We start from the raw sequence: 24,998 nt of genomic DNA on the forward strand, positions 1-24,998 counted from the left end.
AGATGAGCCAAAATACGTTCGATTTTTACAAATATCGTTATCCAATTGTTCTTCGGGTCTCAGACGAAGTATTCACAGTCAGATTTCCAAAATAAAAATTGGCAGATCCAATATGACGGAAAATTTCAAAAATTTTCTTGATTTTTATGAAAATCGGTAACCAGGGGTGTTTTTGATCACTAATCATGAATCCGCATTTATAGAATTCAAAATGGTTGATCCAATATCACGACTCAAAGAACTAATTTTGCAAATAGTCGTAAAAAGTATTTCAAGATTTGAAGAGCGCATATGTACAGGTATACAGCCACGCAAAGCCATCCCTTCTATACTACTGGCGCCTATTTCTGGCATTACTGCTACGTTTTCCGATAAAAGCTACTACTATGGGATATTCGAAAAGCAGATTTATCATTAATTTATCTGCTAAAAAGAGCCTAAATATTCTAAGTATATATCCTTTAACTAAAGATAAACAAAACGTATTTGTTTAACATTTTTAGCAATTTTTAAGCATTCTTTAAATTAATTTATTTACAGTTTTTCAGCATATTAATATCTTTCTCAAAAGATGCCTGTTTGAACTAGGGATGTGCGATCTCCATTAATTGAATCGATCTCTGAATCGTTCTTGAATCGGATTGATTGAAATCGATCTACTAAAAAAGAACTATTGGAGATCGATTCAATTAAAATTTTTTTAGTAACATCTCAGTGATGACAATGGAATAGATGTCGAATCGACGTCAATTTGTTGATTTCAGGGGGCTTATTACGGTTCCTTATGACGAAGTGAAAATTACAAAAGTGATTGAATTTACTAGAATATTTATAACTTCATTGGTTTTAACATCTAGTGAATTTGATCATTTTTGTAATTTTCACTTCGTTACAATAACCGTAATAAGGAATCAATATTGATTCCATTGTCATTTCTCACTGAGATCGTGTAAATATTCAACAAAAAAACAATTAAAACACGATTTTGATTTGCCTCCGAGTAAAATAATTTGAGAGAATTTAAAAGTCTAGATTTACACTAACATCTGTAGTTCTGACGTAAATCAACTACTGACGTAAAATCGGTGAAATATCGTATATAAATGCGTTAATTCCGGTTTTATAACAACTGTCAATTGGTATTATAAATTAGAATTTAACTAGCATTTATTTATACATTTTGTCACTAATAATTACTAGTTGTAACTACAGAAATTATTAAACCTGATTAATGTTAACATGTAAACGTAAGCAGTGTAGGTACAGTAATGATATTACAACTTTGGAAGTCAGCACGCACTGTTACGCCGTTCAAAAATTAAGAATATCACAACTAGTACAACAACCACGGGGGCGCCAACGTCGCCAACCAACTACAGGCTATAGGGCAGGTTTGCCAACTGTGTTAAGAAACTTCATCTGGATGTATCTCTAGATATCATTTTATTCTTGTTTAACAGTCGATGAGCAACAGGGATGAAATGATATATCAGAATATATCTTGAATTTCCGAATTCACCCCTACGCTTCGAAGATCGATCTCTTATTAAATGAATCGATCTACCTTAAAATCGGATCCTTGCGAATCGATTAAAAAATCTATCTTTTAGAAGATCGAATCGAGATCACACATCCCTAGTTTGAACTTCAAATTATAAAAATAGTTTGTCAATTTAAATCGTGATATTACTACAGTAGTTTAATTATATTTATAAGTCTGAAAAATTAATCGGTACGCAGTTTGATGACTACAAATATAGTATATATGCATGTATGTACATATATAGTAATTCGGATTGAATTATTTAAGCATTAAAGATCTAGCTTTGATCGTTATGGTTATTACTTACTTCTATTCCTTATTGTTGAATTTTCAAATGTACAGTCCAGATTCTTCTTATTATTCATTTTTTAAATATTTTACATACTATTGATTGACATATTGTTATTTTCTGTATGTAGTTTTCTTGTGGTTTTCTTTATCGTTTTCTGAAAATTATAAATTTTGGATAAAACGCATTTCGAAAGTCCGCTCATCAGTTATTCGAATATTTTGTACTAAATTGATATTAAACATTTCTTGTTAAAATAACATAATTTATAAATAAATGAACAAATAACATAAAAATGTTTCTTAAATGTAAGTTCTAAGCTAAATGAATAAAACGTATTAATTTAACATATTATCTATAAACGTTGGATCCATTATTTCGATATACAGAGACTTCACAGTAATTCGTAATCAGCACCTTAAAAATTCTTCGATCCTGATCTAAATCGAGGACATTAAACAAATTTTGGGTTGTCATATTGAATCTATCATTCTGACGGTGGTATCCCGAAAGACTTTGAATACGGATTAATAAGGCAACTGAGTCAAATGTCAGTATTTTGGTCGACTATTGGATCCGCCATTTTGAATGCAAATCCGGATGCGGATTCATGATTAGCGATCCAAAGCACCTTTAGTTACTGATTTTCATAAAACTCAAGACAATTTTTGAAAATTTCCGCTATATTGGATCCGCCATTTTTTATTTTGGAAATTTAACTGCGGATTCTTCATTTGAGAACCGAAGAATAATTAGATAACGATATGCGTAAAAATCGAACGTATTTTGACTCATCTGAGTGATGATTGAAGCGTTCTCAATCTGTACTTCCTGAAGTACAGCCGTCATGTTAGGCCTACCATATTGACTTTTCAAAAAGGCCAGAGTGCTAAAGAAAGTAGACATGTGTACTTACAATTTGAGCCTAGAAAAAAATTTTTTGGTTGAAATTGAATTTTAGACAGAGGGGGTGTTCAATTTGAGAGAAAATGCTCCTCCATATATAAAATTTATACTTTTCTACTTTCTTAAATCCTTCTCAACGTTAAAAAATCACACTACTATTAAAATACTAAAATTTTATTTTAGTTTATTATTACTAAAATTCAAGTTAACCTTCTAGAGACGAAGATCAAAATCTATAATATAGTTAATGACATTGAGTCTATGAGATTCGTTGTATTGTAATTTAATATTGACTAAAAGATACTAATTAATTTCAAGAAAATAAAATGACGTAGCTCGTATAAAAAAGAATATGTGTGTGAATATTGAGTTTATTTTAATAACACTTCAATAATTCAAATTTGCAGATATAATATGAAGAATATAATTGAGTGGATTCAATAGAACCACCATCAGCTCCAGATGGTTAAAGTGATCAATAATTTCACATGCTAATCGTCATCGAATTATTGTGTTTGCGTCTAACGTCATACCTCGAGTCACTTCCCCAGTGCATTGCATAAATTTTAGCTAAGTGACCACGAAGCGTACGTCTCGTTCGCATTTGTATGCGACCGATAGGTTCCATGCCTGATGTGGCCTGGGCCAAGGTCGTGTCGCATGCTGCTTTCCTGGCATCCTGCGGCATGAAATTACAAGTTAAATTTATAAATGGAATGCGGATTCGAATCTTGGCTGAGGTAATATTTTTCGCAACAAATTATTTACAGTTTTTAAAATACTTATATTAGCATCAAATTATTAATATTCTTATAAGATGCTTATTAATATCAATATTATTAAATTGCTTGTCAATTTAATATGTGATACTACTCTAGTTCTGTTCATGATTGCATTTCGAGACTGAAAAGATTTCGACGCGCGATTTGCAAAATTGGATATGTACATAAACACTGGAATATTGAAGCACCAAAATCCGCTTTGACCGAATAGGATTATTTCTCTTAATCGATTTATTCTCGTCGGTCCAATTTGACTTATACTTGTGTGTAAATTTGCATCGGGATCTGTTTCCCGCGTTTGTTTTTCTCTAATACACGCGACAAGATTCACGATAACGAAAGAAAGACTTCGTCGTATCGTACACTTACTCGTTATCATTAGCTACGTAATAAAGAATGACGAGAAAATTTTATCTGCATGCACCGCACAATTTAAAGCTTTCACGTTGTAGCAGCATCTTAATTGAAACGTGCCGGTAGCGAATATACAAATCACACGAAAATTTAATAAATTCTGTGTGAAAACTTCATTTAGTGTCATGCCTGCGTATACACGAATTAAGCATGAAAAGTCAAACGGCGATCATGACCGAACATGTGACTAAGTTAAACAGAATGCTGAAAAATTTCGCAAATTTCAAGGAATTAGAAAAAGAAAGTTACGGGACGAGAGAAAAATCCGGTAAATACAACTCACGTATCTTTAATCCGATATTATGTCGCAATACTATCTTTCAGTTGACCTTTAAAATCGGATTATAATACAGTAGACAGTAGTACTTAAAGTGACTTAATACTGGAGTATATTGGATATAACTCTTTGCCTTTAGTAGACTAAAGATGTATGTACAAGACCATTGATTTCTAAAAAGGACCGCACTATATTTCGCATTTTCGTTTTATAATTCATTTTATAATGAATTTTCATCGTAACTTATTGTATATTCAATCGAGAATGATATCTTTTTGATAAAATAATTTCAGACAAATATAAAAAAATCGTTGGACATAAGAAAATATTTTAGCATTCATGGTACACGTATTCATTACGCATATTAGGGATTTTGCTGAATAAACTGTGATTCAAAAAAAATCACACGCGTCATAAACAATTAGTAAACAGGGTCGATAGAGTTATTTCCTTTCATCGTAAGCGCATATTTCCGTACATACCGTGCGAGCGCGTACATTTTATACATGCATGAAAGAAGAGAATAGGAAGGGAAGCAGGAAAGAAAGAGAGACGAATACATTCAGAGAAGAAACAAGACATGGAGTGAGGGAGAGAGGGATGGTGGTGTATTGATCAGAGAAGCGACGGTTATGCCGCGCCCTACCACCACTACACTACCACCACCGCTACTCGGCTCCATATTCTCACAACTATGTGGAAAGTCATTCGCCATAGAAGAATATCTCTCTATCGTTAAAATTTACAATATTCTTTAACGTTCGGAGCAAAGCAAGCCGGAAGAGAGTTACATAAAATTGCAAAATCTGGTGTAAGAGACGAATGGGTCGATTCGATCTGTTGGAAAGGATTCAATTGCTCTCCAATCCAAGAATTCACTGCTCTCTTAAAAGACCTTTTACTTTATTTGATATTATAGGGTTAACGTATTTGGCGTATTACTCGCTAATGGATTATCGTCATAATTGCGAATAATTTAATAAATTTTTATTTCAAGAAATTCAATTATAAAATAGCAATAAAGTAGTTGACAAATTATTCGTAATGTTTTCTTTACAACTTTAATTAAAAATATTTCACGCAAATCGCGCGTAGAAAATAAGTTATTTATATATGTATATACATACATACATATATACATTATACATACATACACACACACACGTACACATACATGTAGGGTGGTGCACAAAATATCATATTATTTGATTTATGAATAATACATTTCTTTTTAACAAAATTCGTATAGAACTAATATAAAATTGATTACTAAAACCCGAAAATTGGATAATTAAATGATATGATGATATTTCGTGCGTCCTATATATTTTAATACTTATTAACAAGAAAAGGAAGAAACAATGACCTCGACGTAAAGAAGCGAGTACTTACCCGAATGGCATTTTTCAGCGTCTCCGCTTCTTGACGAAGGCTATCAAGCTCGTTCATGATGTCTGGCAGATGACGCGCGTGCCTTATAAGCACCCGTTAACGGGTACAAGATACTGGGATGTCGCGCGTGCGAGAGGGGCTTGATGGAGCTCCCACCTCTCGTCGAGGAGGGCTCAGAATTTCTACGATAATGACGGATGACGGTAGCTCCTGTCTACGACGCCTACTCTCTGTGAGAGGAGTAAGGCTAACTGCAAAGCCGGTGTCACGCCGTCGACAGCGTTTCCGGTGGCCAGTGGCAAACGTCCCTGAATTTACTACTCTCGTAAGGCAAGGTGACAAGTAAAGGAAAAGGAGATGAATGAAAATGAGGATAAGGATAAAATTTGTGTCTTCGCCTAGCAAAGTCGGGACTACTACCAGCCTCACCCGGCCCCACCTCCTCACCCCCTGTCTTCGATACTGCAGCGGCTTCCGCTTCCGCTGCTACCACCGCAACCAAAGCCAGATCACAGCTGACCTCTCTGCCCTTCGCGCCAACTTCAACACTGCCCAACGAGACCGTTGCCACCCCTAGAACATAAAATATCAAGTCAATCAAGTACAATTGATTGACAAACAGTACATGAAAAGTTTTTAAGTTAGTTTATATAATATCGCCCGCGTCTTTAATTCGCGAAAAAATATATTCAAATTCTTTTAAGGAGATATATCCTAAAGCCGTCTGTTTTACTGACTAAATCATATAATTTTTGTGTAACAAATACTTTTTTTTCTCTTCCATAAATTTGAAAATCCTTTTTCAGGCTTAAGTGTATTCGACGTGTGTCTTCCAACAAGCGACACAATGCAACACATGAATCATATCATCTTTGTTTAACAAACAACAAGGATGTAATGATCCATTGTGTCACACCGTGTTATTTGTGTCGCTTGTTAGAAAGCACACATTAATACGTGTTTGTGAGGTAGAGTTTATGCCGAGAACGACCAAAAATTTTGAAATTGATATATTTTTTATCATTTCTTAGTGTAACATGGCGTCTCAAGCTGTCAAGTGACAACATTTGCTTGATACGAAAGTTTTGTAACCTGTACTTACGAAATAGTAATCCACAAACACGTAGTTTACACGAATAACGTCGAATTCTTAAAATCAGACTTGGATGCTTTATCGCGACGAATTTGTTATACGAAAATTGACATGAACGTGCGACTGCGTGTATCATAGATTGCGTGAGATATTGGTGTGGTAGTATATAAAACATGTCGACGCGCTGAAAAAACAGCGATCTCTGGTGACTTCGTCGGAGTTCGGGCTTCGCTTTAGGATCCCCTTAATACATTGACAGGTTGCAATTACCATAATTTACTCTTTAAAACTTTTAGAGTGAATTGTCACTCTGAAGAGCTCACTCTAAAGAGTGAAAATTGAGCTAACTTAAAAAAGGGTGAGATTCCACTCCAAAGAATTTAGAGTAACTCTAATTTATAGTCATTTTCGGTGCCAAGTATATATTTTTGTAAACACATAAATGTAATTATTAATTACTAACATTACAGTAATCTTAACCATAATTAATGTCAATTATTGTCAAGTTTTATAAAATTACAAATGTCATTGCTGTTTTATCGCACAACGCTAAGATTTATTCTTTAATTGTTACGAAGAAAGCAGAAGTGTTAAATTAACGGCCATTCCATCTGTCGTGTGTTACTGCCGGTGATATACAGAATGTTATATTTCTCGCGTATGATGCGCAATTTTGATACGGTTCAAGTATAACAGACGGCATGCCTAAGCCGTCTTCCGCAAATGTCTTTCTCCGAGAATTACTGCGGTTCCTTAATGACTGTAATAGATAATCGCATTGACTTTGCACGCGGCTCAAAGTACGATCTTATGCATGCGTATCGCGACGATCTATATATGCCTGAGGAAATTCTAAGGAGTCAAGCGGTATAAGAACATCACTGGAATTTTCAAACATACTCTGATAGTGATGAATCGGAGTGTATAACTTAAATATGTTTGCTGTATCGTCGTTTAGTCCGGCTAGCTAATTAGCACACATGCCGTTTTTAAGCGTTATACACAGTGAAAATAAAGTTATTTCCAGACATGCATAATGAGTCATATCGTTCACATATTAAAAAGAAAATATACCGTTTTATCATGAAAGAAACATAAAAATTAAATTAAGATCTCTGTTGCATTAACAATTACAATACTCAGTTAACCAAAACTTAAACATTACATAAAGAAGAACGAATTATGCTGGATGCTTTCTTTTTTAGCATTTAATAAGTAATAAAATATAAAACGACATTTATGTCGACTTGTGTTACTAAATGGGAAGCACCTACTAATTGATATCTATTCTTGAAGTAAATATTCATCAACGTACCGATATTATATTTAGAAAAAAAAAAATCATTTTTTATAATGCTAGCAACTATAGAGATGACAACTGTACGAGTTTATACGTAGAATTAATATACAAATATAATTAAATAAACTATTTTATAGCTATTTAAACTGAAGCTGAATTACGAGGAACTTCTATAAAACTCGTATAGTTGTATTCAGAGAAAGACAGTGATATACAGCAACTATATATATATATATAAAATATAGTTGAATAAACTATTTTATTGCAAATATAAAGCTAAACAGTAGTATCTCGTAATAAGTTTTTATAACCATTCAGGTTTAGTTTCAATAACTATTAAATAGTACATTCAATTATATATTTTATATATATATATATGTATATCTGAAAACACGGTAGTGTCTCGTTAATTTTACAATTTATAAATAAAATTTGTAGTTGTCACATATACATACAGTTTGCTATCACTATATCTTTTTCTCTGAATAGAAATTATGACAAATCACATTAAAATAAGTTCAATTCAAACTAGGACGGACGAAAACAAACGAATATTTATGACAATAAAAAATTAAACAAGGTCTGTAATCGAGCTGAATATTTATGACAAATGTAATAAGAGTAACAAGCTCTTCTCTTTTGATATATTAAAAAAAGAATGAAATATGTATATTCCATCGTTTTTTGCATTTATCGAAGCAAGTTCGTTCATTCGCTTGTTCGCGCTTTTTGCTTAATCTGAATTCGGGATCTTAGATGATGTTAATGAAAATAATCACAGAAAATAATCTCTTATCACGTATACACGCACGTCGAACGCATAAAGATAAAAGAGTATATAATTATCTGCTCGCTAAAAATATTTTGGTTGTATGGCGCACACAGATATTTTTATCGCGACCTCTCTTTCTCCCTCGAGTTCTTGTCAGCTACTCAGAGATTCGAGTTTTCCTCAACGCGTACTTTTCCTCGAGAAAAACGTCATCCGCGCGACGTGTATCACCGTCACAACGACGAACGATCGGTCGACACCGGTGCGACTAGTTACTGCAACGTAATATCGATAAACTCAGAAAACCGATAATTGACTGAAAAGTACTGACACGTGTGTGTTTATCACTTATATTCTAGATAAGTTATACAATTTTCGTCATCCAGTTTTATTGAAAAAATAAATGCCACATAATTGTGAAGAAAATTTATATATTATTAATATTTTTTAATAATAATTCTACCAATAAATATTTTTCCAATGACAAATCAACCTCCTTATATTAATACCCGGAACAAGATAAATTACAAAAAGGCTTAAATCAGACGTATAAAAGAAATTAATGTATATTGTAATAAACTTTAGAATTATGTGTTATAAATGAAACAAGTTTTGTCTTTATTCATCATTTCTCATCAGCTTCATTACAACAAACGCGAAATTACAAAAATCTAAATTACATTAAAGAGTTAAAATATCCGTCATCTGACAATTACGAGCGAACAGTTTGATCCTATGGACTTGTGACTTTTAATTCTTTTAATTTATTGTATGACGAATATTTATTATGACAAATTCAATCATGAAAGCGTATTGAAGAATAATGAGAAATATAGGAAATATAAAATTGTTAATGGAGGAAATATCCTAGGAAAGTATTAGACACCGACATAGATCCTGTCATATATGTAAAAAAAGAGATAACATTTGATTTTAATATTACTTTACCATATTGTGACTACGATATATTTTGAATATTTGATGTAATTTAGATTTTTGTAATTTCGTTTATTATAATGCGGCTAATGAAGACTAACGAATAAAGTCGAAACTATTCCACTTATAATATATCATTCTAAAGTCTATTACACTACACTAATATCTTAAATACGCCCAATTTTGGCTTTTTTGTAATTTATTATTGTTTTCGATATTTTTCATTATTAAAAAAAATTATATCTATAAATTCATATCAACAGATTTTTCTATTATATTTTAATATTTTTCATTAACATCTTCAAAATAAAAAAAACATATTGATTTTGTTGAGAACAGAGTAAAATTATTTTTAAAAACGTACAATTATAAAAACATAAATGCTCATTACAGTTTTTGCAGAGATACATAAATAATATTTTTAAAATATGTAGAATATTTCCTTTACACGATCAAATAACGAAATAACAATCGATAACTTTTTTACATAAATCAATTTTTTTTAATACGTAGATAAATAAATTCTTCGAGTTTTATCGGCGCCACAAATCCTGAAATTTTTCCTCGTCGAGAGAAAAACGGACATCTCACAAATACTACGTAATCTTGTGGTTATATAAGTTTTCCTTTTCGTTATGCCATTTGCAGCAACTCGAACAACACGGATATGAAGATCCACGGTGAGTCCTTTACCTCCGCGAGATTTTGCGACGCGGGGAAACTGTGAAGATTGACAATCTAACACGAGGATGTTCTCATGTTCCGAATTGAGCCGACAGCAAGAACAAAGTTCGCCGCTCATACAAATGAGATCGGAAAACAAACATTTTTTCCGAAAACTAAGATATGTAATGTAATGTAAATTAACTTGACCGTGCTAATTTCAATGCTCGCTGAAAATTTTACTGACTTATACTAATCGATTATCTCTGATAAGAAAATACGTCAGATTTGAGAAAACAAAAAAAATCTTAGAAAAGGACAAAATTACAAGAAATATTTTCGCACTACATCATAAAGTTTTTATGAACAGAAGAGACAAATTAGATATTAGATAATCGCGAATCGGAGAGAGAGGGGGGGGAGAGAGAGAGAGAGAGAGAGAGAGAGAAATTCGGATGTTTTATTGAATTCAGAATGAAATAGATTGTCACAGAGACATAGAAACTTTATGACATTAGCACCTATCAATAAAAGAAAAGAGATAATAATAGCGTAGAAGCTATGTGCTGCCTTTCAATAAATCGATTTACAAATCGAAAGAAAGAAAGAAAGAGTCAATTGATAAAACCGAAAAGTGACATTAGCATTTTTATGCAACCTCGCAAATGATGTAATTACCCACGACATTAATTCATGTTTTATTCATTTTTGCCTGCAGATATTTATTTAAAAAACGAAGAAATAAAAACACGTGTTATACTCAGAGAACAAGCATATAACGAATTTAATTGGATGCATTAACACGCACTGGCGTCCCTGGTAGAAATGTATTCAGTTTTCCTAGACACCTATCCAGTTACTATCTAATATTACTGTATTCTCATTAGTTGTATCAATACTGAGTAGGAAATGGACAAGAACACTTGATAGAGTTTTATTCAGAGACTGAAGCAGTTTTCCTGGTAAAAATTTGTGGAATTTGCGTAGATACTGCCCAGTTATTGTCTAGTATTAATAGATTAAATTATATATATACTAGTTAAAATAATGTATAGAAACTGGACAAAAACTGAGTAAAGTTTTATTGAGTTTCTTATACAACATTTGGGCTGATTCTTTCCAAGATATTGTAATATATTATTATAATTCAGTTGATAATGCACGCATCATATGATGTGTATAAAAGTTAAAAGAGAGTATATATTAAAAGATTTTAAAATTATGTAAAGTTTAATGAGTGAACGCGTAGAAAAACATAGAACAAGGAAAAGGAAGAAGATTTTAAGAGGAAAATAAGGATTTTTGGAAATAAGGGTAAAATTTTGTGACAGAAATAACAACTACAGTTAGGGTTAAAAGTAAGCAAAAGACAAATAAGGTACATGTTAAGGTTATAAGAGTCACACATAGTGCAGAAAATCTTTGGTTTATAATATATATTATATTATTTTTAGTACAAAATATATTATGCACAAAAGATTTCCTGTATTATGACTCTCATAACCTTAAATTTTACAATTAGCAAGCATGCACAAAATATGAAATATTACTAGTCCAATAAAACTATCCATTTCACGAGCAGTTGGTTCACTTATTAATCAATTTAATAAACATTATTGTTGTGTTTCTATTCAGTAAATGGATTCAGTTTTACGCAACTTTTGTACGCAGTAACTGCAAGCAAAGCGTTACATCCTGATTGGGATCCTAAGTAGAAGTTTTCCTTTTCAGTTACTACAGAAATTGGTGTAACTGTTTAGTAACTGCTAAAAAAATGCATGAAATTTCTACCAGGGGTATATTATAGTTGGTACACATTGATCTAATCTCTGAATACAAAAGTGAAATACAAATAACTCGAATGATAAAATGCTTATATACACATTTTATAAAACAGCGCAATAATAACAGCTGCACAATATATTTTTTCGCGATTTAATAGATATTTATATTAAACATATATTTTTACTTTGATTTGTACGACTTTAATGAGCACCAGTGCGCACTAGTGCATCCCACCAAATTCGCTAATAATGTGGTGCAGGCAACCATAAAGGTGATAAGTATACAAGTTCTGCATACAGAGAATTAATGTACACAATTGGACAAACTATTTTATTGTCATTGCAAATATAAAATAGTTTGTACAATTATATAAACTAATTCTGTATATAAAGCTTGTATAGTTGTCATTTTTATAATTGCCGTCGCTGTTTTCTTTTAGATCAGGCCTGTCCAATTTGAGCTCCGGAGCCAAAACGCAAAGCCATCGATGCAAAAAAATTCAATGTGGGTAAGATTTCGAGGACTGTAAAGTGTTGATACGCATCTAAGTGACGCTTATCAATACTTTCTAAAACTTTACAATGAATTTGTTACGTCGATGGCTTTGCGTTTTGACTCCGGAGCTCAAATTGGACAGGCCTGCTTTAGACGTAGACAAAATGCAATTCTATAACGGCACCATAACCATATTGCCATCCGCGAAAGAACGTTATCGATGAACAATCGATAATCGCGCGGCGAAGCCCCGGGAGCCAAAATACGAAGGTCGGCGGAAGCTTGGGGGCTTTTGCGCATTTATCGATAACGAGAAAGGGCGCTATTGACAACGGGTGGAACGACGTCATGTAATATCGTTCTTCCGTTTTTCCCCGACGACGCGCACAATTGTCCTGGCTAGCTAATAGCGAGTAGCAAGAATCTCTCGGCGGCTTCGATCGGTGAGAGTAGAGAGGAAAAAAAAGAAGACTGAAAAAAAGAGACGACGTTCTCGCCTACGAGGGCGTCGAGGTGGAAAGTATGATTTATACGCATCGATGGAACCCACTTGCTCCGTCCCACCGTCACCGCCACTGCTGTCAGAGGAGCGTCATCGAAGCCGCAGCAACATAACCTCTTGTAAAAGAACCGCTGCTGCCGCCGCCACCACTACCACCACCACCGCCGCCTCCACCACCAGGTCGAAGCAGACGACGTACAACCCAGTCAGAAGCCTTGTCGCTCGTTACCGCCAGGTTGCGCCCGTCAACACGCGAATCGTGTGTGTGTGTGCGAAATTCTTCTCTCCGATACGGAGAACTTTGGAACTTTGGGCTAGCGCCGCGGTTTCACTTCCAGTTCCTTTCCCGATACTGCTCGGAACTGCGGGTTTTGCGGACACTGCGGAGGTACATGTATACACGCACGTACGTCAGCGAGAGGGGCTCTCGCTTTTTCCGTCGCGTTTCGCACGCAACCGTGAGAGCGCGATACGAATCGATGAACGTCGTCGTTGCTCTCACCCCGCTCTTCGTTAATCTTTCTGATTCTCTCTCTCTCCCTCTCCTATCCGTACACTCTTTGCACTTGTTCGACTCGTCCGTTCGCACTGCACAATCGTTCTTGTTCCTATGGCGAGCACATAAATCACGAATGCAGAAGAACGAGCGTCATTCGCAGGCCGCGACTTCAAGACGAAGGAAATCCGATTAGCGGCTTGAAACGCGAGTTCCACGACTTGTCGACGATTGAGAAACGACGTCTCGACGATCCCGAACCACACCCAAGGAAGGACGTGGTTTCGAGAGAAGGTCGGCCGGGAGGACGAGTCGCCAGGAAGTGGGAGAGACGACGCTGGCGCCGTACCAACCGACCGACCCGGCGTCAAGAGGACGCAGTTGTCGCTGCCGACGATGACAGGTTACTGCACAAACCATTGCTGTTACTGCCTCCTGCCGCAGCAACCAGTAACCCAAATAAAAAAAAAAGCTGCCGGTTTAATCGCTGCAACACGCGTGGCAAGCAGAACATATGACGTATGGTTATTGTAATCGCTAAATGTTTTTGTTTGATTACACTGCCTAAAATCCATGGGATGTACAAAAACTAGTAAGACAATAAAATGTACGATTTAAGCTTAAGCGAACCGCGGGTAATCATAGTACAGAATGTAAGGTTATTGTTCCAAATTTTTTATTTAAAATTGCACAGAAAATTAATTTTGAAATTCTCGATCTTTTCCAGGTTTTCCAGATGACAGTGCCAAGAAACAAAATTTTCCATAATCTATATCAAATATGTAAATTTTAACATTTAGAAGCAGGGATTTTGTAAGAAAACTATTCTATATTATTAAAAACAACATACATTTAGAAGTTTAGCAGCATAACGAAATCTTGGATGCAAATTCAGATCAACAAAAAATAAAAGAGCGTTAGAAAAACGAATTCAGTTATAACGTAAAAGAATGAGTGAGGGTTTGGGCATAAGAATTGTCGTAACACTTATTTAGTGACTTAAGTTGTAGATGTAAGTAACGCACAAGCTTTGGCGTATAACCTACGACTTATTGCCGTCTCTTGGAGATACGGCAGTAAGTTGTACATTATACGTGAAAGCTTATGCGTTATTTACGTCTACAACTTAAGTCTAAGTAAGTATTACAACAATTCTTGTGCTCAGACCCTAAAGTACTGAAGAAAATATAAATTTCAATTGTGACCACTTTAATTAAAATTGTTTTGACTACTTTAATTTTAATTATACTGCAGTTTGAAGTAAAAAATATATATGTATCTCAATTATAACAAAGTTTAATTAAAATGAATTAAATTTTGTATTAAACTGCATGAAAATTAAAACAAAAATTAAACTTGACATCTTAAGAAATGTCTAATTTTTATATTTAAAAAAAAATTATTACATTTCTTTCAATATAATGACTAATACATGGCCTAGTACAAAGTACACAGTTTGAAATATTGACTAAGAAAATCAATATTTGACTATAAATGTTAATATATTATTTAAAAAATTATAACATTGTTTGGAGTAAACGTATTTTAAAGAAATTGAACGAATCTCGCAATTCCAGGCTTTCTTATATTTTTCCCTGAATTTTCTCGATTTACCATGACTTTTCCTGATTTCCTCGGCTTTATAGGTCCGTGGCAACCTTGTTTATTGTAATTGATCAATTCACTTACAATTAGTATTATGTCTGTTTCTATCAATGTAAATTAATTTTAATCTCGGTTCAATTAACTCTTTATCTCTAATGCGTCGCCTACAATATACGCGTAAGAAGCAAAAGTAAGAAATTGATCAATCATAGTCGAATGTGAGAAGAAGAATCGACTCCGATTGGTCAATTTCTTAGATACACTCTATCAGAAGTCAGAAGATAGAAATTCACCAATCACAATCGAATACGAGAAGAATAATTGACTATGATTGGTCAATTTCTTCTGATTTCTGATTTATTACTAATGGCTTATTGTAGAATGTGTATTAGGTTTTCTACAATAAGTTATTATCTAAGCTTTAAATCTTAAGCCGTAAGAAATTGACAAATCACAGTTAAATGTGAGAAGAATAACTGACTATGGTTGGTCAATTTCTTATGGCTTAAAACTTAAAGCTTAAGTAATGATTTATTGTAGAAAGCCCATTACTCTTATTTCTTATTCCGCATATTGTAGACGACGCATTAGAACTAGAAAAAGATGAAGAGTTAGTTGAACTGAGATTAAAATTAAATCACGTTAGTAGAAACGGACGTTAGTGCTTTACGTTTTTCTATGGCTATGTTCGGTTTGGACGCTTTCAGCATTTTCAGCGCTTCTATCCTTGTTTACGTCTAATAAACAATAAAAATAAAATGATTTACAGGACGTAAACATCCAAACCGAACACAGCTAAGGCTAGGTCCACAACCTTACTTTAAGAAGCCGTAAAAAATACCACGATATTTTGAATAGCTTACGGTGCATTCTGAAAGCAATTTCAAAATTATTTCTTCACAATTTGCTTAGACGTTATATAAGTATAACTAATCGTTAATATTTACTGCGTTATCGTAGAAGCATTTCAATTTTGCAAATAGCAAACACTTCAACAAGTATGTACTCTTTATGTAAGAAGTATATTGATATTAATTTTATGGTGATTAATAATGATACATGCTGTCGATTAGGAATGCAATAACAATCGAAGCTCAGATTAGAAACGCAGATTAGCCTTGAATCGGAATTGGTCAATCACCATATCGACAGGTAAAGCTTGTCCAAATTGATACTATCATTCAAAATAGTCTTGTATCATGGTTGACGAAAAACGGACTCAAGTCCGTTTAAAATCTCTTTTGACAAAGAGATTATTTTTACAGTAAGAAAAGTATAAAACATATCACTTGGTTTCTTCACAAAACATCTTAATAATTTTAATACATATTTTTCGGCAATTTAAAAAATAATCCATAAAATTTCATTATCAACGGTTCATTACAGTTATTATGTTTGGTGACATTTACTAAATATTGCAATACGCTAAACGAAATACATTTATTAGGTAGGTATTACAGACCCATTACCAGTAATTTTTCAATGTGTGAACATATAAATTTAATACACCCGACTCTCCACATATTATTAATGTTCGACTTGATTAAACTGAACATTAACAGCCTCCTTTTTTATCAAATCTCAAAATTATATCCGTTTGAGAGAATTGGAATCTGCTCTTGACATCTCCGACGAAAACACAGCACATTGAACGCAAAATTCGAACCGAGAGAAATATCTGATCGAAAATGGACGAACCAGAAAATTTTTATTATACCAATCAGAATTCCGGTATTATCATCTCAACTAGAATTAATAGATTTAATCAGATAATTCTGATTCGTTCCTTTTCAAGATTCATTTTCAGGATTCAAATTAATCCAACCAGACATTTTCTCGGTGAAGTGATTCCCAATTGCGTGCGCCACGAATTTTATCGGTAGCCATTCTGCAGACTAAATTTACGTGATAAACACTCGAGCCCGTCGGAAGAACTCGTCCATTATCAAATCTTCTCTAGGTCGTCTCCCTTCGACAGACTCCCGGATGCACGAATGGGAGCAACAGTTGAGTCGCGCGGGTCAACGTCCAATGCAACGCGCTCTCGCTCTTCGGCCTCTCCGGTCTCAGCCTGATCGTACACAACCACGGGGCTGCCAAATACATCGAATACGTCGTCGTGACTTTAGCATCGTCGACTCTTTGGGGCACCGAAATAAAAGGGGAGCTAGCCAGTAATCGTACGCGGAGCGACAGTTGGTCGACAGCCCGACACGACGTCCATCGCACCTGCCGTTCAATGTTTCTGGTTACTTGGCTAATCGCTTTATGACTTATCATCCACATGCTCGGTAAGCTAACATTGTCGAACCTTTGTGCCGTAATTTTCTACCTGACCCGATCTGCGCGAGCCACGATCTAATTTACGGTCGCTCGACTTCCCTGATCGCTCAATTGAGCTTCACTTCTGGACTTGGCTTGATCCCGATTTGGTTCGATCAAAGTACGTATTCGTCTTAACGGAAAGAAATTAATAACGGAAAGACCACTGCTCACCCTTCTCCGAAATTAAATCTTTTAGTTAATAACTGTACAATTCGTTGGTTTAAATTCACGTTAGTCCATAGAAAGCTCATTTTGGCACGGAATCATTGACGTCTTAAAATATACCGTGACGCAAGTGCATCGATAAATCGATCAAAAACTGCAATTTGTTTGCTTTTTTGAACGTGTTTTTTTAAGTAGATAATATTCGTCTCATAATTGTTTCGTCGAAGTAACGAAATAAATGGCAAATGTGATACACCGTTTGGATCATCGAATCCTAAGTGGCGAAAATGTGGTACATCTCCCGAGACGCGACGAAGAGAGAGGCCGATACAGGTGAATGACGTCAAGAGGCTGGCAGTGACGTCAGAAAATAACCTGGAGTAGCAGGCCGCGTGGTGTTGGTGATCGCCCGCTAATTTCTAGATGCCGAGGGAGACGCGGACACGTCCTCGTTTCTATATTAGGACCTAATGCAATAACCAACCGGGACATTCTTTTTTTTTAACGTGCCACCGCGTGGGAGTTGCGCAAGAAAAGGTGGAGGATAAAATACATTTGATTTTATTATTAAAAATATCGTCCGATCGAAGAAAAATGCGCGTCTAAATGCGCATGTGACTCTCGATTAGTCGCATGCGAGGCAACTGGACCGTGTAAATTACATTCAATACGCGGCCTGGTGTACAATATTGATCGTGGCAGCATCAACATCAATGAACGGCATTTATACCGCGAACGTGATTCTGTGCTAGAAAATGAAATCGCCGGTGCTACTTTTATGAATGAAAATAGTGTCGCAAGAAGAAAGTTCGATCCCAACGGCTTTCGAAACACCAACAGATTCTCGCTAAGAAAGCTTGTGAATCAAGTTTACCGAAATCTGCAAGAAACTAAATCCAACGATAATCGTATCCTGACGGTTTTATCGCGACCGAATACACGCTGCAGAACTTGCAGCGTTAAACCCTGTCCTAGTTTAATGCAGTCGTATGACGTCATTAGGCGTGCCAAGAAGAATCGTTTAACTGCATAAAGCGCATCTGTGAGATTTTTTCCAAGTGTCAGCAGTGTCCCAGTTTTGCTCATAGGTTAAGATAATTGTAACGTAATAACTACCATATAATAACTACCATATATCGAGATAACGATAATATTTCGTTTGCAATATTAAATTTCGTGGAAGTTAACAATTTACACAATTAAACTTTGTTGTAAGAAGAAAATTTACCAAGAAACTAATTATTAAGCTAACATTTTATTTATTGTACGACAAATTTTTCATGTAGGTATGTTAATTGGTTAACAGAGTTTATGGAAACTCGAGAACTTCTATTCTATAATTAATCATCATACTTGAAAAATTTGTCATAATAAAATATAAGTGCATATGTATCAGCCTTAACCCTGCAATGAAATGCTACCATGAGCGATTTTTCACTCAAGTATTAATCTAAATTTAGTACAGTTTTTGTTATTAAAATGTTGATAGCTTAAAACAATATTTAAGATTGTTTAACATTAAAATCAATTTTCTTTTACATTAAAATAGAATTGTTCTATGCTTTTTACAATTAAAAAAATAGAATAAAAAAAGTGTACAAACATTTCTAATTATGTGGATGAATTTTCACTAGTAGTGTTAAGATAACAATTTCACTGAGAATAGCGTAAGAAAAATATGAGTAGCATTCCAGGGTTAAATTAACAAACTGTTTATATCTTTTTTTTTGTATTGCTTACTTTCTACGTCCGAATGACTGTCTCTGCAAAAAGAACCGATATCTCGCTGATAGCGAGGAAGAGAGGTATGATAATACAGCAGGACGTAAACTCATGGGAGAAAAGAGCAGGAGGGCCGACGACGGAGTGACTAAAGGGGAGTTTAACTACGAGACACATCATCCAGCTCGAATACGTTGACCCTTTCGCCATTTGATAAGTAGTGCGACCTACTAACCGTCCTGTAAGCCACGATCGCTATTAAGAGGCCCGGGTGTTTTTTATCGGAGAGAAGCATCTGCATCTGCACAAAGCTTACCGTCGTCACCTGTTCGGTGCACGTGATGTTATCCGCGATGAAAATGATATACGGAACCGCACGCGAGTGAAGTAACAACAAACAAACAACAGTCCTGGATGGGTCTTGGCCTCCTACGCAAACATCGCACAACCAAAAACAATGTTCAGTTTGCAATACAAAGTGAAAGGGATAGCGGTAGGTGCTTTCGTTAAACACACATCCAATGCTACCGGAATTAATTTAATTCACTGGAATAAATTTTGAGAAACAGAAATATAACTCCCAGAAATATAACTCGAGACCAAAGACTCACCGAAAACAATTTTGATCAAGTATTTAAAAATTTAAGTAGATCTAAAAATAATTTTGTTTTTACACTATCAAAATAATTATACAAAACGCTCAAATTTCTGTAGGACTCTCAAGGATGACGATCAATGCTGCAAAAACTTTCCACATTTTGTAGAAAAGTATTTAAACTTTAAAGACTCATAACTCAGAAAGTTCTCATCGGAAAAGAGTTTATGATATGTGTTTTGAAAATATTGATTTTTGACAAAATGGCGAAAGTACATACAAACAAAAAGTTCCATTTTCATCACAAAAAGTCGAGTAAAATCAGCCGTAACTGAAAAATTTGTAACTTATCAAAAAAATCCTACGTATTTCTTTAGAAAATGTGATTTTTTAAATACTGTTAAAATTTGAAGTAAATTGGTTAAAAATTGTTTGAATTCTACTGCTAGCCAACTTGGAAAATGCTGTTTTGAGAAAAACACGTTTAAAGTGAATATTTTGAGATTAACAATTGAATTTTTAGGAGCCTATAACTTTCGAAAAAAAATTATGTATCGCAATAAAACCACTTCCACTTAATTTTTGAGATCCTAAAGTGTATTTTAAAAGAAAAAAAAATTGATTTTTTGAAAATTATACATAGGTGTTACCCCTTAACTTCCCAATAAAATTATTTTTAGATTAATATCCAGCAAAATTTTAGATCTTTCAACAAAAGCGTTCTTTCTGGGCAGCTTACTATGCATTAATCTAATGTACTTAATGCAAGAGACCGAATTCGCTATGAAAGAATCGATTTACGTCAAGATAGACTTTGCAGAATAATTCAGGACTTGCTATAAATAAGACTAAAGAAATGTAGTTGAATGAGATACGAGATGCGTTATTATATACCAATGGAAACAACCGCGTCTCTCTCTCTCTCTCCCCCCTCCCCCTCCCCTCTTATCGAGTGCATTTCACGTGCCGATGAAATCTTGTAGGAATCGAGGAAACATGAGCGATTTATCGTGACGTGCAACTGATTTCTGGCCCAACTCAATCGGGAGTGCCGATAACCATAGATATCATCGCCGACGCGTCTCTCAAGTGGGACGCTGTCAATTGAACTCAAGACGTCACTTGTCTGTAGCGCGCGACGACAGCTTTATATTCCGAAGCAATTAAAGCTGATTAACACAGCTGCGGCCGGCAATTGGTCGGCTAATTCCAAGATGGAATGTGACGCGTCGCAAGAAATTTCTTTTCCCCGTTGTCCCGCCAAGATCAAAAGTCGCCTGACGTATCTCCTCGTCTGATGTGTCAAACTAAAGTGCCAGCGATCTTAACGTGATACCTGTAACTAGTGATGGGTATTCAATCATATCTCTTACGAATTTTCAATCAATTTAGTCATTGTTCTGTTTCGAAACATTTCGAATATTCGAAACTGTATCTTAAAAGTCTCGAATGTCTTGGTAAGTCTTGAAATTCTTGTGATAAGTCTTGAAAGTCTTGATAGGTCTTCAAATTTGATAATTCTCGATTTCTTCGATTAAAAAAATATTTGTTTGAATTAATTAAAGAAATTTGAGCGTTGCTATACGATTAAAGAAAAGTTTCTTTGATTTGAACGTCATTTCTTGAAATCAAGTAAATTTTTATTTTCGTCAAATGTATTTTCACTTTAATTTAAAAAAATGAACGAAAGAAACAATTTTTAAATTGTTTAAATTTATTAAAACATTCAAGATTTTTCAAAACATTTGGACTTTTCAAGACACATTCAAGACTTCTCAAGACATTTAAGACTGTATGAATCATATTCGAATTAATTTGAATTTTTTATGACATATTCAAACTAATTCAAAGCATCTTGATACCCATCACTACCTGTAACGCGCAACAACAGTCGCCCGTTGTTTATCGTCGATCCTCTATCTTTTCCCATTCTCGATCTATTACGATCATTAACCCGCGACCTGTCGTTTAAGGTTTATTATCCGAGAAATGCCAAAGATCATTCTCGTAAAAACCATGGATCACGTGCTTACGCGTGTCCTCATTGTTGGTCATCATCTTCCCCGACTCAAACGTTTGTACAATGAGACAGCTGAAAATCCGTGATAAAAACTACGGTGATATTATATATGCGGTAAAATAAAAAAAAAGATGGAGAAAGTTCTGTTCGAAACGGTAAAGCTAATTATTGCATGATGAAATGTTTCCAGGAAATCCGATGAATGACGTCAGAATGTCCGTGCTTCTAAAACGGCAACAAAACAATTTTGTGGTATTTAAAGATTTACTAAAATACTGAACAATGGAGAAACATGAAATTTATATAAATATGGTTTAATGTAAACTATTTCCTGAGCTGAATATTTTTAGGGCATAAAGTCGTTCGTATCATAAAAATATCTACCGATAAATACGAATCCAGCATTTGACGTTAACAGAAATCGAACATAATCGCCACTTGTTATATAAGAAAATTCAATTCTTTGCGTTGCATCATGCTTTCCGTTCTTAGAATATCTCGCAAAAGATTCAGTATAAACTACCGGTTACCAGTTAAGAGTTAATCCTAACAGAAGCAAGAAACACCCAATCAGTCACGTTATTTCTCTCTCTCTCAATCATTTTTTATCACTCCTATTTACAATTTCTATAAACTTGTTCGTGACATTCTCATTTATTATTAAATTTCATAGCTCTATTTTTAACAGATGAGTAATGTGATTACTACATCATTGAATCCGGTCTGAAATAACGAAATGTCATAATTCAAAAATTAATGATTGTTTCTTCAATTATTATATCGAACGCGGTCCTGTCGAGATTAAATGGAACAGCGTCGCCGGCGTCGCAATTGTTAATTTCACCGCGCTAAAAAAAAGTTTCATACTTTTTTGTTAATTTTGTAACCAAATACTGTTTTCTAAACAAAACTAATATTTTAAAGCTATTTTTAGGGAACGCCACATTATCACCCATTTTTTTTCTTCGAGTCATTATGCAATGTCGCCACATTTTTTTTAATTTGTCAATAATTATTTTGACAAATTATTTAATTTGACAATTATTTGCTATTTAATATTTTATTTGGCTGTATATTATACAGTCAGCAAATAACACACTCAAAAATACCTACATGTATTCATGTGATAATACGATCAAATTTAAAAAAAATGAGAAAGTAGGTGTAATTAAATGCTAAAATGTACATACTCAGAAAAATGCGTTATAATAAGTGCTGATTATTGAGTATTGATATATTAGTGTCATGGTGTAACAGCGAGCTATTGAACAAATAATTCCATAAGTAATCATTAGGATTCGCTATATAATAGTGGAGATATTAAGGGGATATAATTATCCACAATATATATACTGACCATAATACCTTCTCCTCTAGTAAATATTATCAAATATAATAATAGTAATAAGCTAAAGTATACTAACATTTAGAAAGAATTAGAAAAGTAAAATTAGCGTTGAAAAAATTGATTGAAAGAAAAATGATATTACAATAACTATCAAATATACTTTTGTTGGTTTAATATTTAGTAAATATTACCAAACATAAATAGTAATTAACCATTTAATAATAATCAGAAAAATTAGTCATTAGTTGACTTTGGTTATGTAACCAATTAAAGTTGATTGAATTTATTTTATCAAAGCTTTAGTAACTATCACCTAGGCTTGATTATTATTACCAGATAGACTTCTTTTTCAGTGTGTAAGTTCTGTCGACAATAGGTACATTTCCCTTTTGGTTTTCCACGGAAAACAATGGACACTTTTTCGCCTTAGCGTTTTTTACATCAAATCAAATGAAAATTCAACTCACGGGTTACATCGAGGAGAGACGAACTTTGTTTTCACGGAAACATATATTATGCAAAGCGACTCGTATTACGCGCATTGTATGCCGCGAGATAACCCGAGTCGTCGTGAAACAAACGTCATAAGCATCGCTTCGTCGAGGAAAAACCGGTGTACTCGGAACGACTCCGGAACGATGTGACACGCAGACATTCCTGAAGATGAGAGCGTCGAAAGTTACGGTCGCGTAATTTTAAGGCTTAGCGCGCGATGCACTTTCTTGGGAAATGTATTATATTCATATATTTTTTCTTTAACGATAAATTTGTATTTCAATATAAAAACTCAGAACGATGTCGCATGATCCATTTTAAGTCTTACAATAATTGCTTGCATCACAATTGCAAAGAACTTGGAATAGATTTGCTTAAATTTGTAAATCTACACTGAGAAAATAAAGTTGTCAACTTGACTGAATTATAATAATTTAGATGGACAGAATGTACATACTTATCAAATATATTATAATAATAAACGGATAAAGACAGAATATAGTTCGTTCATTGAAATTGATAAACACAAAAGTTTGTATTCATTAATTTTGAATCACATATATTTGACTTAAATATATCAGGGTTGTCACAGAAAATAAATTTTAAAATTCCCTGATTTGTTCCAGGTTTTCCAGTTGAAAATGGAAAATTTTCCAACATAAAATATATAAATTTTAACATACAATATTTAGAGATTATAGGAAAGTTATAACTTGTATTATTAAAAACAACGCAAAAAAGGCTTAGTAGCATAATAAAATTTTAGGCGCAAATCTGCGAATTTAAGCCAACAAACAAAAAATAAATTAGTATTAGAAAAAAGAATGCAGTTACGAAAAAGAGCGATCAAATAAAAATACTACATAAAAAAAACATCAATTTTAATTATTTTATTAAAATCGTTTAAAGTGCGCGAGTTTTAAACGTATTTGACTATAAACGTTCAGACATAATATATATTAAAAAATTATAACAATTATTTGGAATAGGAACAGTTTAAGGAAATTGAGCAAATTTCAAAATTCGAAACTTTTTTACATTTTCCCTCGACTTTTTCCGATTTTCCATGTCAAATACA

General features: G+C 33.9%; 1 protein-coding gene across 2 annotated transcripts in view; it reads right to left on the minus strand.

Annotated features, from left to right (window-relative positions):
• Nucleotides 1–24,998, minus strand: part of Gbeta13F (guanine nucleotide-binding protein subunit beta-1) — a 31,156-nt gene that overhangs the window by 4,207 nt on the left and 1,951 nt on the right. Inside the window, exons 1-3 of one of the 2 annotated variants that reach the window (XM_018457875.1) lie at nucleotides 13,198–13,954; nucleotides 5,604–6,176; nucleotides 3,272–3,417 (exon numbers count right to left, since the gene is read on the minus strand). In XM_018457875.1, the coding sequence (XP_018313377.1) occupies nucleotides 3,272–3,417; nucleotides 5,604–5,660 (203 nt within the window). In that variant the 5' untranslated portion in view covers nucleotides 5,661–6,176; nucleotides 13,198–13,954. Of the gene's footprint in view, nucleotides 1–3,271; nucleotides 3,418–5,603; nucleotides 6,177–13,197; nucleotides 13,955–24,998 lie in introns of those variants that run through there. The other variant, XM_018457866.1, reaches the window with a different exon arrangement.

Source organism: Mycetomoellerius zeteki, unplaced genomic scaffold (genome assembly GCF_001594055.1).
Source record: "Mycetomoellerius zeteki isolate Tzet28-1 unplaced genomic scaffold, Tzet1.0 scaffold114, whole genome shotgun sequence".
Classification (NCBI taxonomy): Eukaryota; Metazoa; Arthropoda; class Insecta; order Hymenoptera; family Formicidae; genus Mycetomoellerius; species Mycetomoellerius zeteki.